This window comes from Salvelinus fontinalis, chromosome 19 (genome assembly GCF_029448725.1).
Source record: "Salvelinus fontinalis isolate EN_2023a chromosome 19, ASM2944872v1, whole genome shotgun sequence".
In the NCBI taxonomy this organism is placed as follows: Eukaryota; Metazoa; Chordata; class Actinopteri; order Salmoniformes; family Salmonidae; genus Salvelinus; species Salvelinus fontinalis.
The window spans coordinates 39,827,814-39,842,021 of record NC_074683.1 but is presented as its reverse complement, the minus strand read 5'-3'; the positions used below and the strand labels follow the sequence as shown (position 1 = coordinate 39,842,021).

General features: G+C 45.4%; 2 protein-coding genes across 2 annotated transcripts; both read right to left on the bottom strand.

The window, feature by feature from the left end:
* Positions 1-268: 268 nt before the first annotated feature.
* LOC129817047 (trace amine-associated receptor 13c-like) lies at positions 269-1,295 on the bottom strand. Its single transcript, XM_055872031.1, has one exon. It carries the CDS (start codon positions 1,290-1,292, stop codon positions 330-332), a length of 963 nt encoding a protein of 320 aa, XP_055728006.1. The 5' UTR covers positions 1,293-1,295; the 3' UTR covers positions 269-329.
* Positions 1,296-7,879: 6,584 nt separating this feature from the next.
* On the bottom strand, positions 7,880-8,865 carry LOC129817046 (trace amine-associated receptor 13c-like). Its single transcript, XM_055872030.1, has one exon. It carries the CDS (start codon positions 8,863-8,865, stop codon positions 7,906-7,908), a length of 960 nt encoding a protein of 319 aa, XP_055728005.1. The 3' UTR covers positions 7,880-7,905.
* Positions 8,866-14,208: the final 5,343 nt, after the last annotated feature.

Genomic DNA, 14,208 nt, shown 5'->3' with positions numbered 1-14,208 from the left:
GTATACCAATTGAGCCACTAGAGGGAGGTGTTAAACAACAACAGAATGATTCATGACGTCCTCAGAATGTACTTCTAGAATACTTACATACTGTTTATCATTAAATAACATGGAACAACAACAGACGTATGCCTTCTTATGACTTCTCCAAGTCCTTCAAATCCAATCCATCCAAATCATTCTGTATCAACACCACAGGTGTCTTTTGACGAGAACACTGAGATAAGTAATGAAAAAGTATTGTTACATGAAAGAAATAATTACAACAATTGTAAAACAAAACTATATCAAACCTATGTTTGTCAAACTAGGGAATAAAAACATAGGAACTATGAACGCCTTAAATTCAGAGATAAAATAAGTTTAGCTGTCACTTTGAACCATGGATAAAAGAAAGCATAAATGATTGGATTAATTAAGGAATTAACAAGTGCAAGATAACTGGTGAAATATGATAATAAATTATCACTTAAAAAAGAAAAAAAGAAGAAAATAAATAGAGATGGAATCCAACAAATGAGATAGTTGAAAACAACAATAGCTAGAGTTTTTGCTGCTTTTCTCTCAGACTTATTAGCCTGTACAGTTTTAACACCAGACATACTGACAGCCTCTTTTGAAAATACCTTTCTGGCCTGTGATCTGGCCACCACAAAGATTTTCATATAAAGTGTTATCATAATAGAGCATGGGACAACAAGTGTAATTACAAGGTCAATGATATTACCCCAAGTTATTCCTTCAACAATAAAACATTCTTTCAAACACCTACTCTGTACCTGTACATTTACAAATTTTCTTATAATAACAGCATCGTATATGACACAACAACACCAGGTAATGGATATACAACACATGATTCTTGTTGTTGTTATTTTAGAGTGGTACAATAAGGGATCACACACAGCAACATAGCGGTCAATAGATATCAAGACCAAATTGGTGATGGATAAAGAAGTACATAAAAAAGCCATATAGAAATGAAACACACAGAAATATTTCCCAAAACCCCAGCATGGTTCCATTATTGCTAAAGTCATTACTGGTATCACAATCAGTCCCACCAGGAGATCTGACACAGCCAGAGAGAGGATGAGCAGGTTGGTTGGAGTGTGGAGCTGCTTGAAGTGAGAGATGGAGATGATCACCAGTACGTTCAAAAATACTGTAACCGCTGAAAACAATGAGAAGAAGATGTACAGTGTTATGTAGATAGATGTCGATAGCAAAGCCTTTCTGCAAGAAGAGTTTCCGTCTTGAAAACAGTATTGATCATATTTGTTTTCCTCCATATATAATAAAGTGTAAAAATGCTGAGATCCTGCTCCTGCTTGGTCCTGTGTGTGACCCTGTCAGGTCCGCCTTCTGACAAACTCTGAGCTCTGCCTCTCTATTTATCCCTGAGTTACTGACAGAAACTCCCCTCCGCGGAGTCTCTCTGCACACACACACACACACACACACACACACACACACACACACACACACACACACACACACACACACACACACACACACACACACACACACACACACACACACACACACACACACACACACACACACACACACACACACACACACACACACACACACACACACGTGAGCACAGAAATGAACAAACGGCTAGATAAACAAATCATTTGTGAAAGCATGATGTAATGTATGACAGGATTGGATGTTGCTGTGCCCACCTGCCTGTCCTTCAGCCTCCAGCCTCCTTTTCTGATAGTCAGAGATGAGATTGTTTTCACCTATTTCATTTGTTGGGTTCCCCGGTAGGCCGTCATTGTCCATAATAATTTGTTCTTTAACTGACTTGCCTAGTTAAATAAAGGTTAATTAAATAAAAAAATAAAAATAATAATAGATGGGGAAAAATATAGTATGGGTGAAGTTTTAGTCACTCAAATACTTTCTTAAATGGGAAATATGATAGCTGTTTAGACTGACTGGTTTGGGTGATGTCAGTGCTCAGTGTGGAACATATTCCACAACCTCAGGAGTCATGACAGCAGGCCACATGTCAGCTAGTCAGTGTGTAGGAAAGTTGACAGTAGGGAAGTTGATGAAATGGCATAAGTTTATGCTGACCTACAAAGGCAAAATGCGGTATCTACGAATTTGATCTGTTGTAATGGCCAAGTATATTATCTGATTAATGTGGTATTAGTTTCCTGACACAAGAGCAAGCCAGTTGATCGGGAATATATCATGCTGTTTCAGAAAGTGCTGTCTAGACAGAGAAATACCTTGATGTCAGATTTTACTGTAAAATAAATTACGTAGTTACTGCGTTTTGCCTTTGTAGGGCAGTATGGGGGTATGCACTATAGCACATGCAGTCAAAATGAATAGTGACATTCCATATGAACATTCCATATATGAACTAAATTATGAACCATACTTCTTCAAGTTGGGTGAGACTTTGTCTCTGTTTAAACATGGGTACAAATACTTTTTATCAGACTTCAGAACAACCACACCCTGTTCTCCCCAAATCACCTCTTAATATGGTTTTCCTATTCTGGTGTGTTGTTTTCTATCATTTAAACAAAAAAATACTAAATTATCATGACACAAGGTGAGACCCAGATGCAGACACAGGAGGCAGATGGTTGGAGTTTATTAATCCAAAAGGAGTAGGCCAGAGAATAGTCGTGGACAGACAAAAGGTCAAAACCAGATCAGTGTCCAGGAGGTACAGAGTGGCAGACAGGCTCGTGGTCAAAGCAGGCAGAATGGTCAGGCAGGCGGGTACAAAGTCCATAACAGGCAAGGGTCAAAACCGGTAGGACTAGAAAAAAGGAGAAATGCAAAAAGCAGGAGAATGGGAAAAACGCTGGTTGACTTGGAAACATACAAGACAAACTGACACAGAGAGACAGGAAACACAGGGATAAATACACTGGGGAAAATCAGCGACACCTGGAGGGGGTGGAGACAATCACAAGGACAGGTGAAACAGATCAGATCATGACATAAATGTAATTTCCATTTCATTTAGTTGAATCAATCATCTCAAACGTACACGTACAGAAGAACATTTCACAAAAGAATGACAACTCTTTAGGAATAATTCATGATTAACCAGTTTATCAAGTTAGCCCTCCTCAACAGCTTCAACGGTAGCCCCCAGACCCTGGGCACAAGGACCATCTATAATACAAGTCTAACTACTGTATTGTAACAATAAACATACCTTGCACAGAATCCCTTGATTGTGTGAATGTCGCTTCTGGGGCATTAATATTTATGACCTAATTCTGTAACACTTGATAATAATGTTCATTAATTAACCAGTTGTAAGGCATTTACATTTGTATCAATGTAAACCATTTACTAATCAAATATTTTTGCAGCCCCTAATCTAAAGCGAGAGCTATTTATACTTTTGAAATAATGAATCAATGTTTTCAGTGACCTGTGTAATTTCTCAACAATAAGAAGACATTTAATCCTGTCTAGTCTCTCAGTCCCTGCCATTGAAAACATCCCCAGAGCATGATGCTGCCACCATCATGCTTCACCGTAGGGATGGTGCCATGTTTCTGCCAGACGTGATGCTTGGCTTTCAGGCCAAAGAGTTCAATCTTGGTTTCATCAGACCAGAGTCTCTTGTTTCTCATGGTCTGAGTGTCCTTTAGGTGCCTTCTGGCAAACTCCAAGGCTGTTATCTGCCTTTTACTGTGGTGTGGCTTCCATCTGGCCACTCTAAAATATGCAGTTTTGTCACACAACACAATACCACAGATGTCCCAAATTTTTATTAAGGGAGCATGCGAATTGGCATGCTGGCATGCTGGCATACTGAACACAAGAATGTATGTAACTGGTGTGAAATGGCTAGTTTGTTAGCGGGGTGCGCGCTAACAGCGTTTCAATCGGTGATGTCACTCGCTCTGAGACCTTGAAGTAGTTGTTCCCCTTGATCTGCAACGGCCGCGGCTTTTGTGGAGCGATGGGTAACGGTGTTGAGGGTGGCTGTTGTCGATGTGTGCAGAGGGTCCATGGTTCGGGCCCAGGTAGGGGCGAGGAGAGGGTCGGAAGCAAAACTTTCATGTACACCAGAGCTGTGGACAGAGAATGTAATGTTAATTTCTCTACCATAAGCTGCCTCCAACGTTGTTTGAGAGAATTTGGCAGTACGTCCAACCGGCATACTGCCAAAGTTCTCTTAATTACCACATATGCTGAGAGCTTGTTGGCTGCTTTTCCTTCACTCTTGCTGTAATGGTAAACATAGTCTTTTGCTTTTGCACAAACTACCACAGCGTTTTCCATAGTGGCCTTTATTAAGGTGTTTTATTGAGCTGCCATAGGCGAGCTTCTAGAGTCATCCCAGAGTCACCCCAGACGGTTCTAGGAGCTTGCTCACGCCCAGAGTAATTTATGACCCTGTGGTGCCAGGGCAGATCTGATAAGATCTCAGCCTGGCAGATTCTCACACAAGGCTGGAGAAAGCACACCATGCAAAAATCTGAGACGGCGCTCAGATATAACAACATTTCTCAGCAATGTTGGAGTCAACAGAAATACGAAATTACATCATAAATATTCCCTTACCTTTGATGATCTTCATCAGAATGCACTCCCAGGAATCCTAGCTCCACAATAAATCGTTGTTTTGTTCAATAATGTCAATTTCTTATGTCTAAGAAGCTACTTTTGCTAGCATGTTTAGTGCACATGTCCAAACGCTCGCGCAGATGCAGGCGAAATCGGACGAAAACTTCAAAAACTTATATAACAGGTCGAATAAATTGGTCAAACTAAGTAGAGAATCAATCTTCAGGATGTTGTTATCATAACTATCCAATAATGTTCCAACCGGAGAATTCCTTTGTGTCTCTAGAAGTTATGGAAAGCAAGACGATATCGTTTGGAATGCGCATGACCAGGACCTGGCATTCCGCCAGACCAATGACTGAAACACCTCCCATCCAGCTCAACATCACAGTAGAGGCTTCATTCCATGTTCTACAGACTGTTAACATCTAGTGGAAGGCGTAGGAAGTGCAAACAGATCCATATCTTACAGGGAATTGAATAGGAGAGGAGTTGAAAATCGACCAGCCTCAGAATTCTCACTTCCTGTTTGGATTTTTTCTCAGGTTTTTGCCTGCCATATGAGTTCTGTTATACTCACAGACATCATTCAAACAGTTGTAGAAACTTTAGAGTGTTTGATATTCAATAGTAATAATGATATGCATATATTAGCATCTGGGACAGAGTAGGAGGCAGTTCACTATGGGCACGCAATTCATCCAAAAGTGAAAATGCTGCCCCATATAACAAAGAAGTTATAAAGGGAAAGATGAACGGAGCAAAGTACAGAGAGATCCTTGATGAAAACCTGCTCCAGAGGGCTCAGGATCTCAGACGGGGTCGAAGGTTCCAAGAGAACAACGACCCTAAGCACACAGCCAAGACAATGCAGAAGTGGCATCGGGACAGGTCTCTGAATGTGCTTGAGTGGCCCAGCTAGAGCCCGGACTAGAACCTGATCGAACATCTGTGGAGAGACCTGAAAATAGCTGTGCAGCGACGCTCCCCATCCAACCTGACAGAACGTGAGAGGATCTGCAGAGAAGAATGGGAAAAACTCCCCAAATACAGGTGTGCCAAGCTTGTATCGTCATACCCTGTAATCGCTGGTAAAGCTCCTTCAACAAGGTACAGAGTAAAGGGTTTGAATACTAAGTGCTCTCCAGAGGGTGGTGCGGACTGCCCAACTCACCACCGGGGGCACCCTGCCTGCCCTCCAGGACACCTACACCACCCGATGTCACAGGGAGGCCAAAAAGATCATTAAGGACATCAACCATCCGAGCCACGGCCTGTTCACCCCGCTATCATCCAGAAGGCGAGGTCAGTACAGGTGCATCAAAGCTGTGACCAAGAGACTGAAAAACAGCTTCTATCTCAAATCCATCAGACTGTTAAATACCCATCACAATCCGACTACCACCCGGTTACTCAACACTGCACCTTAAAGGATGCTGCCCTATGTACATAGACATGGAATCACTGGTCACTTAAATAATGGAACACTAGTCACTTTAATAATGTTTACAAACTGCTTTCCTCCTCTTATATGTATATACTGTATTCTACTGTATTTAAAGTTCCATTATTCCATTATTTTACTTTTAGATGTGTGTGTATTGTTGTGAATTGTTAAGATACTACTGCACTGTTGGAGCTAGGAAGAAAATAATTTCACTACACCTGCAATAACATCTGCTAAAAATGTGTATGTGACCAATAAAATGTGATTTTGATTTGATTTAGTAGTGTATTAAAGGTAATAACCCTTTAAATGTAATATTCAGTTAAATTATGTATTTATATATTGGTTCTCTTACCCTGTAAGCAGTCTATGAACTGCTCTTAGTCTATGTCACTCTGACATTGCTCATCCATATATTCATATATTCTTAATTCCAGTCCTTTACTTAGATTTGTGTGTTTAAGGTATTTGTTGTGTAATTGTTAGATATTGCTGCACTGTCAGATGCACAAGCATTTCACTACACCCACAATAACATCTGCTGAGCACGTGTATGTGACCAATACAGTTTGATTTGATCTGATTCCTAATGAGTGACTGCAATCCACACTTTAGTTTTGGTAGTCACTGCACACAAACACGAATGTTATCATTTTCAGACAAAAAAATGTACTTCCTTCAGTACACTACTACAACAGTGTGACTGTTTTGGAATAAAATGTTCAATATATTTCCTTTAACATCCTCTGTGTTGTGTGCTTATTGTTTAACCATTGATATGTTCTAGGTCATTGTGAGTCCTTAAGGAGCGTCTGGTACTGCTGGAATATCTACCAATAGCATGTCCATCTTTTTGTGATAAATTACACTGGTCACTGTTCAAAACATTTATAAAGTATTAAGAAAGTATGAATAGTCCTCACTTTAGATTAGGGACTGCAAAACTACTTTACTAATGATCAGTAAATGGTTTATAAGGATATTCATTAAACATCTTATGAATGATCTTCTGAATCATTATTACATAATATAAACGTTGTTTAAAAATGTGTGAAAAAGTAGCTTACTAAAACAAATGTGGGAGTAATGATACATAAATGATGAATAAACTATTTACTAATCTATTATATGTTCTTCATTACAAAGTGTTATTATAAAGTGTTGCCAATCTCTATATTCATTCAGAGTAAACAGTATCTGAGAGAGCTGCTCTGGCGTGACCCCTGACCTGGCAGCAGTGATGTAGTGAGAGTAGTGGTACTGTTCATACATGCATATAGTAGCTATTTATACATGTGAGAATACCTAGCTGACTAACATTTAATACATGTGGGAGTAATTATTATTAAATGGTGAGAAAACTGTAAATTCCTTACAAATAGTTTATTACTGAACATTATAAAGTCTTACACATAATTGCATATTCTCGCATTTTACCCTCAACTACTTACACAATACACCATTGAGATAGACTTAGACATGATCTGATATTGCGCAATGTTGAACAATTCAACTTCAGTACACTTGTTAAAGGCATTGTGTCCCAATTCAGCCACTAGACGGTGATGTTAAACAACATATAGAATGACTCACAACCTCCTCGGAATGTACTTTTAGGAGACAAACACAGGCGTAGGTATTTGGAATATACAACCCTAAATGACTACAATGTCATTTATAAAACAAGCTTATACCTTCTTATGCCTTATCCTAGTCATTCCAATCCAATCCAGCCAAAACATTCGGTATCAACACCATATGTTCCTATGATGACAACACTGAGGTAAGTCACGTCACTGTACTGCTACATGAAAGAAGGAATTACAACAATTGTATTACGTAACTATGTCAAACCTATGTTAGTCAAATGTAGGAATAAAACATAGGAACTATGAACGCCTTAACTTCAGAGTTAAAATATGTTTAGCTGTCACTTTGAACCATGGATAAAAGAAAGCATAAATGATTGGGTTAATTAGGGAATTAACAAGTGGCAGAAAACTGATGATAAATGATAAAACATTTTCACTTAAAAAAGATACAAAAAGGAAAGGAAATAGAGATGGAATCCAACAAATGAGATAGGTGAAAACAACAATAGCTAGAGTTTTTGCTGCTTTTCTCTCAGACTTATTTGCCTGTACAGTTTTAACACCGGACACACTGGCAGCCTCTTTAGAAAATACCTTTCTGGCCTGTGATCTGGCCACCACAAAGATTTTCATATAAAGTGTTATAATAATAGAGCACGGGACAACCATTGTAATTACAAGGTCAATGATATTACTTGATGTTATTGCTACAGTTAAACATTCTGTCAAACACCTACTGGGTATCTGTACATTTACAAAGTTTTTTACAATAACAGCATCGTATATGATACAACAACACCAGGTAATGGATATAATACACATGATTCTTGTTATTGTTATTCTAGAATGGTACAATAAGGGATCACACACAGCAACATGGCGGTCAATAGATATCAAGACCAAACTGCCCAGAGATAAAGAAGTACATAAAAAAGAGATGTAGAAATGAAACACACAGAAATATTCCCCAAAACCCCAGCATGGTTCCATTGTTGCTACTGTCACTACTGGTATCACAATCATTCCCACCAGGAGATCTGACACAGCCAGAGAGAGGATGAGCAGGTTGGTTGGAGTGTGGAGCTGCTTGAAGTGAGAGATGGAGATAATCACCAGTATGTTCAAAAATACTGTAACTGCTGAAATCAATGAGAAGAAGATGTACAGTGTTATGTAGATAGATGTCGATAGCAAACCCTTTCTGCAAGAAGAATTTCCATCTTGAAAACAGTATATAACATCTTCATGTTTCTCCATTTGTAACAAAAGGTAAAAATGCTGAGGTCCTTCTCCTGCTTGGTCCTGTGTGTGACCCTGTCAGGTCTGCCTTCTGACAAACTCTGAGCTCTGCCTCTCTATTTATCCCTGAGTTACTGACAGAAACTCCCCTCCCCAGGATCTCTCTACACACACACACACACACACACACACACACACACACACACACACACACACACACACACACACACACACACACACACACACACACACACACACACACACACACACACACACACACACGTGAGCTGGCAAATGAACAAACGGTTAGATTAACATATCATGCATGAAAACATGATGTAATGTATGACAGGATAGGATGTTGCTGTGGACTCCTTGCCTGTCCTTCAGCCTTACTGATAGTCAGAGATGAAAGAAAAGGTACATTTTCTCAACTGAGCATTTTAATGGGGGAAAATATATTATGGGAGATATTTTGGTCACTCAAAGGCTATTTTACATGGGAAATATGATAACTATTTAAAGTTAACTTAGATAGAACTTCAGATAACTAAAGTTGACAGTAGGGAAGTTGATGAAATGGCATAAGTTTATGTTGCCCTACAAAGGCAAAATGCAGTATCTACGAATTTGATCTGTTGTAATAGCCAGGTATGTTATCTGATTAATGTGGTATTTAGTTTACTTACACAAGAGCAAGCCAGTTGATCAGAAAATATCATGGGGTATCAGAAATTGCTCTCTGTCTAGACAGAAAAATACCTTGAAGTCAGAATTTGCATTAAAATAATATACATAGTTACTGCGTTTTGCCTTTGTAGAGCAGTATGGGGTATGCACTTGTCACGCCGTGACCATAGAGAGCTGTTTATTCTCTATGTTGGTTAGGTCGTGTGATTAAGGGTGGGTTATCTAGGGGAATTATATATCTATGTTGGCCTGATATGGTTCCCAATAAGAGGCAGCTGTTTATCGTTGTCTCTGATTGGGGATCATATTTAGGTAGCCATTTCCCCATTGTATTTGTGGGATCTTGACTATGTTTGTGTGTAGTTGCTTTCTGCACTGCATGTAGCTTCACGTTTCGTTTATTGGCTTTATTGTTTTTGTGCTTTAAGTTTGTCTTCCAAAATAAAGGATGGAAACATACCATGCTGCATCTTGGTCCACTCCTTATAACGATCGTGACAGAAGATCCCACCACAAATGGACCAAGCAGCGTGGCCAGGAGGAGAAGACATCCTGGACTTGGGAGGAGATAATGGCAGGAGACGAAAGCCTTCCATGGAAGCAGACGCAGGAGGATCAACGGCGACTCCGAAGTTCACGACCACGACGGAAGCCCGAGAGGCAGCCCCCCAAAAAAGGCTTTTTTGGGGGGGGCACACGAGTTGGTCGGCGAAGCCGAGGGGCGAGTCTGAGAGCGAAGAGGGATATTGGGATAGACTGAGCGAGGAGTATTGTGAGATAGTTGATGGGAGTGATGAGGCAGAGTGGATGGTTTGGTGTCTGGAGCAAGAGAGTCGCCGTTAGGAGCGTGGGACCAGTCAGGCACCATGCTTTGCAGAGATACGCAATGTGTCTCCAGTGCGCATCCACAGCCCGGTGCGCTCTGTGCCAGCTCCTCGCACTTGCCGTGCGAAAGTGAGCATCCAGACAGGACGGGTTGTGCCGGCTCAGCGCTCCTGGTCTCCAGTACGCCTCCTCGGTCCAGGAAACCCTGCCCCAGCTCTACGCACTGTGTCGACAGTGCACCTTCACAGCCCAGTGCGTCCTGTGCCAGCACCCCACACTCGCTCTGAGGTGCGTGTCATCAGCCCGGTGCCACCCGTACCGGTCCCACGCATCAGGCCTCCAGTGCGCCTCCACAGTCAAGGTAGTCCTGTGCCTCCTCCCCGCACTCGCCCTGAGGTGCGTGTCATCAGCTACGTGCCACCTGTACCGGTCCCATGCATCAGGCCTCCAGTGCGCCTCCACAGTCCAGTCCATCCTGTGCCTCCTCCCTGCACTCGCCCTGAGGTGCGTGTCATCAGATAGGTGCCACCTGTACCAGTCCCACGCATCAGGCCTCCAGTGCGCCTCCACAGTCCAGAGCTTCCGGCGACAGTTCCCAGTCCAGAGCTTCCGGCGACAGTTCCCAGTCCAGAGCTTCCGGCAACAGTTCCTAGTCCAGAGCTTCCGACGACAGTTCCCAGTCCAGAGCTTCCAGCGACAGTTCCCAGTCCAGAGCTTCCGGCGACAGTTCCCAGTCCAGAGCTTCCAGAGACAGTTCCCAGTCCAGAGCTTCCAGAGACAGTTCCCAGTCCAGAGCTTCCAGAGACAGTTACCAGTCCAGAGCTTCCGGCGACAGTTCCCAGTCCAGAGCTTCCAGCGACATTTCACAGTCCGGAACCTCCTATGACAGTCCACAGTCCGGAACCTCCTACGACGTTCCACGGTCCGGAACCCCCTACGACGGTCCACGGTCCGGAACCTCCTACGACGGTCCACGGTCCGGAACCTCCTGAGACGGTCCACTGTCCGGAACCTCCTGAGACGGTCCGCAGTCCGGAACCTCCTGAGACGATCGGCGGTCTGGAACCTCCAGCGACGGGTGGCGGTCCGTAACCTCCTACGACGGTCCACTGTCCGGAACCTCCTGAGATGATCGGCGGTCTGGAACCTCCAACGACGGGCGGCGGTCCGGAACCTCCAGCGAAGGTCTGCGGTCCGTAGCCTCCTGCCGAAGGTCCGCGGTCCGGAACCTCCTGAGACGGTCTGCGGTCCAGAGTCTCCAGCGACGGTCTGCGGTCCAGAGCCTCCAGCGACGGTCTGTCGTCCAGAGCCTCCATGGGGGGTTCTCAGTCCGGAGCCTCCTGTGAGGGTTCCTAGTCCGGAGCCTCCGGCGACGATCTACGGTCTGGAGTCCCCAGCGACGAACCACGGTCTGGAGACCCCGGCGACGATCCACGGTCCGGTGCCTCCAGCGACGATCCACGGTCCGGTTCCTCCGGCGACGATCTACGGTCCGGTTCTTGCGGCGACGATCCACGGTCCGGTGCCTCCAGCGAGGATCCACGGTCCGGTTCCTCCGGCGACGATCCACGGTCCGGTGCCTCCAGCGACGATCCACGGTCCGGTTCCTCTGGCGAAGATCCATGGTGTGGAGTCCCCGGCGACGATCTACGGTCCGGTTCCTCCGGCGACGATCCACGGTCCGGTGCCTCCAGCGACGATCCACGGTCCGGTTCCTCTGGCGAAGATCCATGGTGTGGAGTCCCCGGCGACGATCTACGGTCCGGTTCCTCCGGCGACGAACCACGGTCCGGTTCATCCGGCGAAGATCCACGGTCTGGAGTCCCCGGTGACGATCTACGGTCCTGATCCTCCGGCGATGATCCAGTCCTTTGCCCCCGGCGACGATCCACGTTCCGGTTTCCCTGGCGAAGATCCACGGTCTGGAGTCCCCGGCGACGATCCACGGTCCGGTTCCTCCCGCGAAGATCCAAGTTCTGGAGTACTGGGCGACGATCTACGGTCCGGTTCCTCCTGCGATGATCCACGGTCCGGTGCCTCCGGTGACGATCCACGTTCCAGTTCCTCCGGCGAAGATCCACGGTCTAGAGTCCCCGTTGACGATCTACGGTCCGGTTCCTCCGGCGACGATCTACGGTTCGGTTCCTCTGGCCAAGCTCCACGGTCTGGAGTCCCCGGCAACAATCTACGGTCCGGTTCCTCCAGCGACGATCCACAGTCTGGAGCCTCCGGCAACGATCCACGGTCCGGTTCCTCCGATGACGTATCCACGAGCATAGTGGGTACTTCGCCCCGCACCAGAGCCTCCACCGACGGTAGATGCCCACCCGGACCCTCCCCTATTGAGTCAGGTTTTGCGGTCGGAGTCCGCACCTTTGGGGGGGGTACTGTCACGTCCTGACCATAGAGAGCTGTTTATTCACTATGTTGGTTAGGTCGGCGTGTGATTATCTAGGGTTATCTAGGGGAATTATATATCTATGTTTGGGGTGGAAATACCGGATGATGTTGGCGTCCAGGATGTCTGCCACCAGGACCCAGGAGCGCTCCTCAGGACCGTACACCTCCCAGTCCACCAGGTGCTGGAGCAACATCAGGATTCCAGGAGGGACCTAACAGGCGCGGGTCCACTCGATGTCCAGAGGAGGTGGAGGGGTGTCGCAGGGGACGACATCAGTCAGGGGACCAGGAACCACCGGCCAGAGGAGGAAAACATGAAAGGATGGTGAGATCTGATAGTTGGTGGGGAGTTCTAAATGATAGGTTACCTCGTTGACACTCCGGAGGACATTGAAGTGCCCCACAAACCAGTGCCTCAGCTTCCGGCAGGGCATGAGGTTCCTGGTGGAGAGCCAGACGCGATCACCAGGATGGTAAACGGGAGCCTCACTGCGGTGGAGATCTGACTGATCCTTCTGAAGGCGGACGGCACCCTGGAGCCTCACGTGTGTGCTGTTCCACATCTCCTCTGCCTGCCGGAACCAGTCGTCCACTGCAGGCCACGGTCTGGCTTGGAGACGCACTGGAAAGGAGTAAGCCCGGTGGAAGAGTGACGAAGTGAGTTCTGGGCATATTTCACCAGGGGAAGGAACTGGGCCCACTCCTCATGCATTGACTCCTTAAGAACCTCCCCAGCTCTTGGTTGGTCCTCTCCACCTGCCCGTTATACGGAGGCCGGTACCTGGATGTGAGGCTGACCATGGCCCACTGCTTCTCCATAAAGGCTTTCCAAACCCGCCACGAGAATTGGGGACCACGGTCGGACCGATCTCATCCGGAAGGCCATAGAGCCGGATGACTTGCTGGAATAGTGCCTCAGCAACCTGGAGAGCGGTAGGCAGACCAGAGAGAGGGATAAAATGGCAGGATTTAGAGAATCTGTCCACAACAACCAGAATAGTGGTAAAACCATCAGAAAGGGGGAGATCCTTCACAAAGTTTATGGACAGACGTGACCAAGGCTGATGAGGCATGTGAATGGGAAATAGTTTCCCTGCTGGAGCTTGCCGGGGAGATTTGGATTTGGTACATATGGAACATGAGATGACATAGTGGGCGACGTCCTGCGCCAAGGTGGGCCACCAGTATTTATCAGCGGTTTGGATGGTGTGTGTGATACCTGGCTGACCAGCAGCGAGCGGGATGTGTTTGCCCAGGTCAACAGCCAATCTCTCACCTCCATGGGGACGTAGATGCACTCTGGAGGACAGGTAGCAGGATCGGGTTCCATCTACAGAGCCTAGTGGATGTCCGCATCTACGTCCCAAAACACTGGGCCAACAATAAGGGAGGACAGATTGATGGGCTGGAGGACACTCATAGGACCCTCCAACGACGAGGAACCAC

Coding starts and splice junctions, on each gene's coding strand:
- LOC129817047 (XM_055872031.1), bottom strand. CDS start 1,292: ATGGAGGAAAACAAATATGATCAATACTGTTTTCAAGACGGAAACTCT.
- LOC129817046 (XM_055872030.1), bottom strand. CDS start 8,865: ATGGAGAAACATGAAGATGTTATATACTGTTTTCAAGATGGAAATTCT.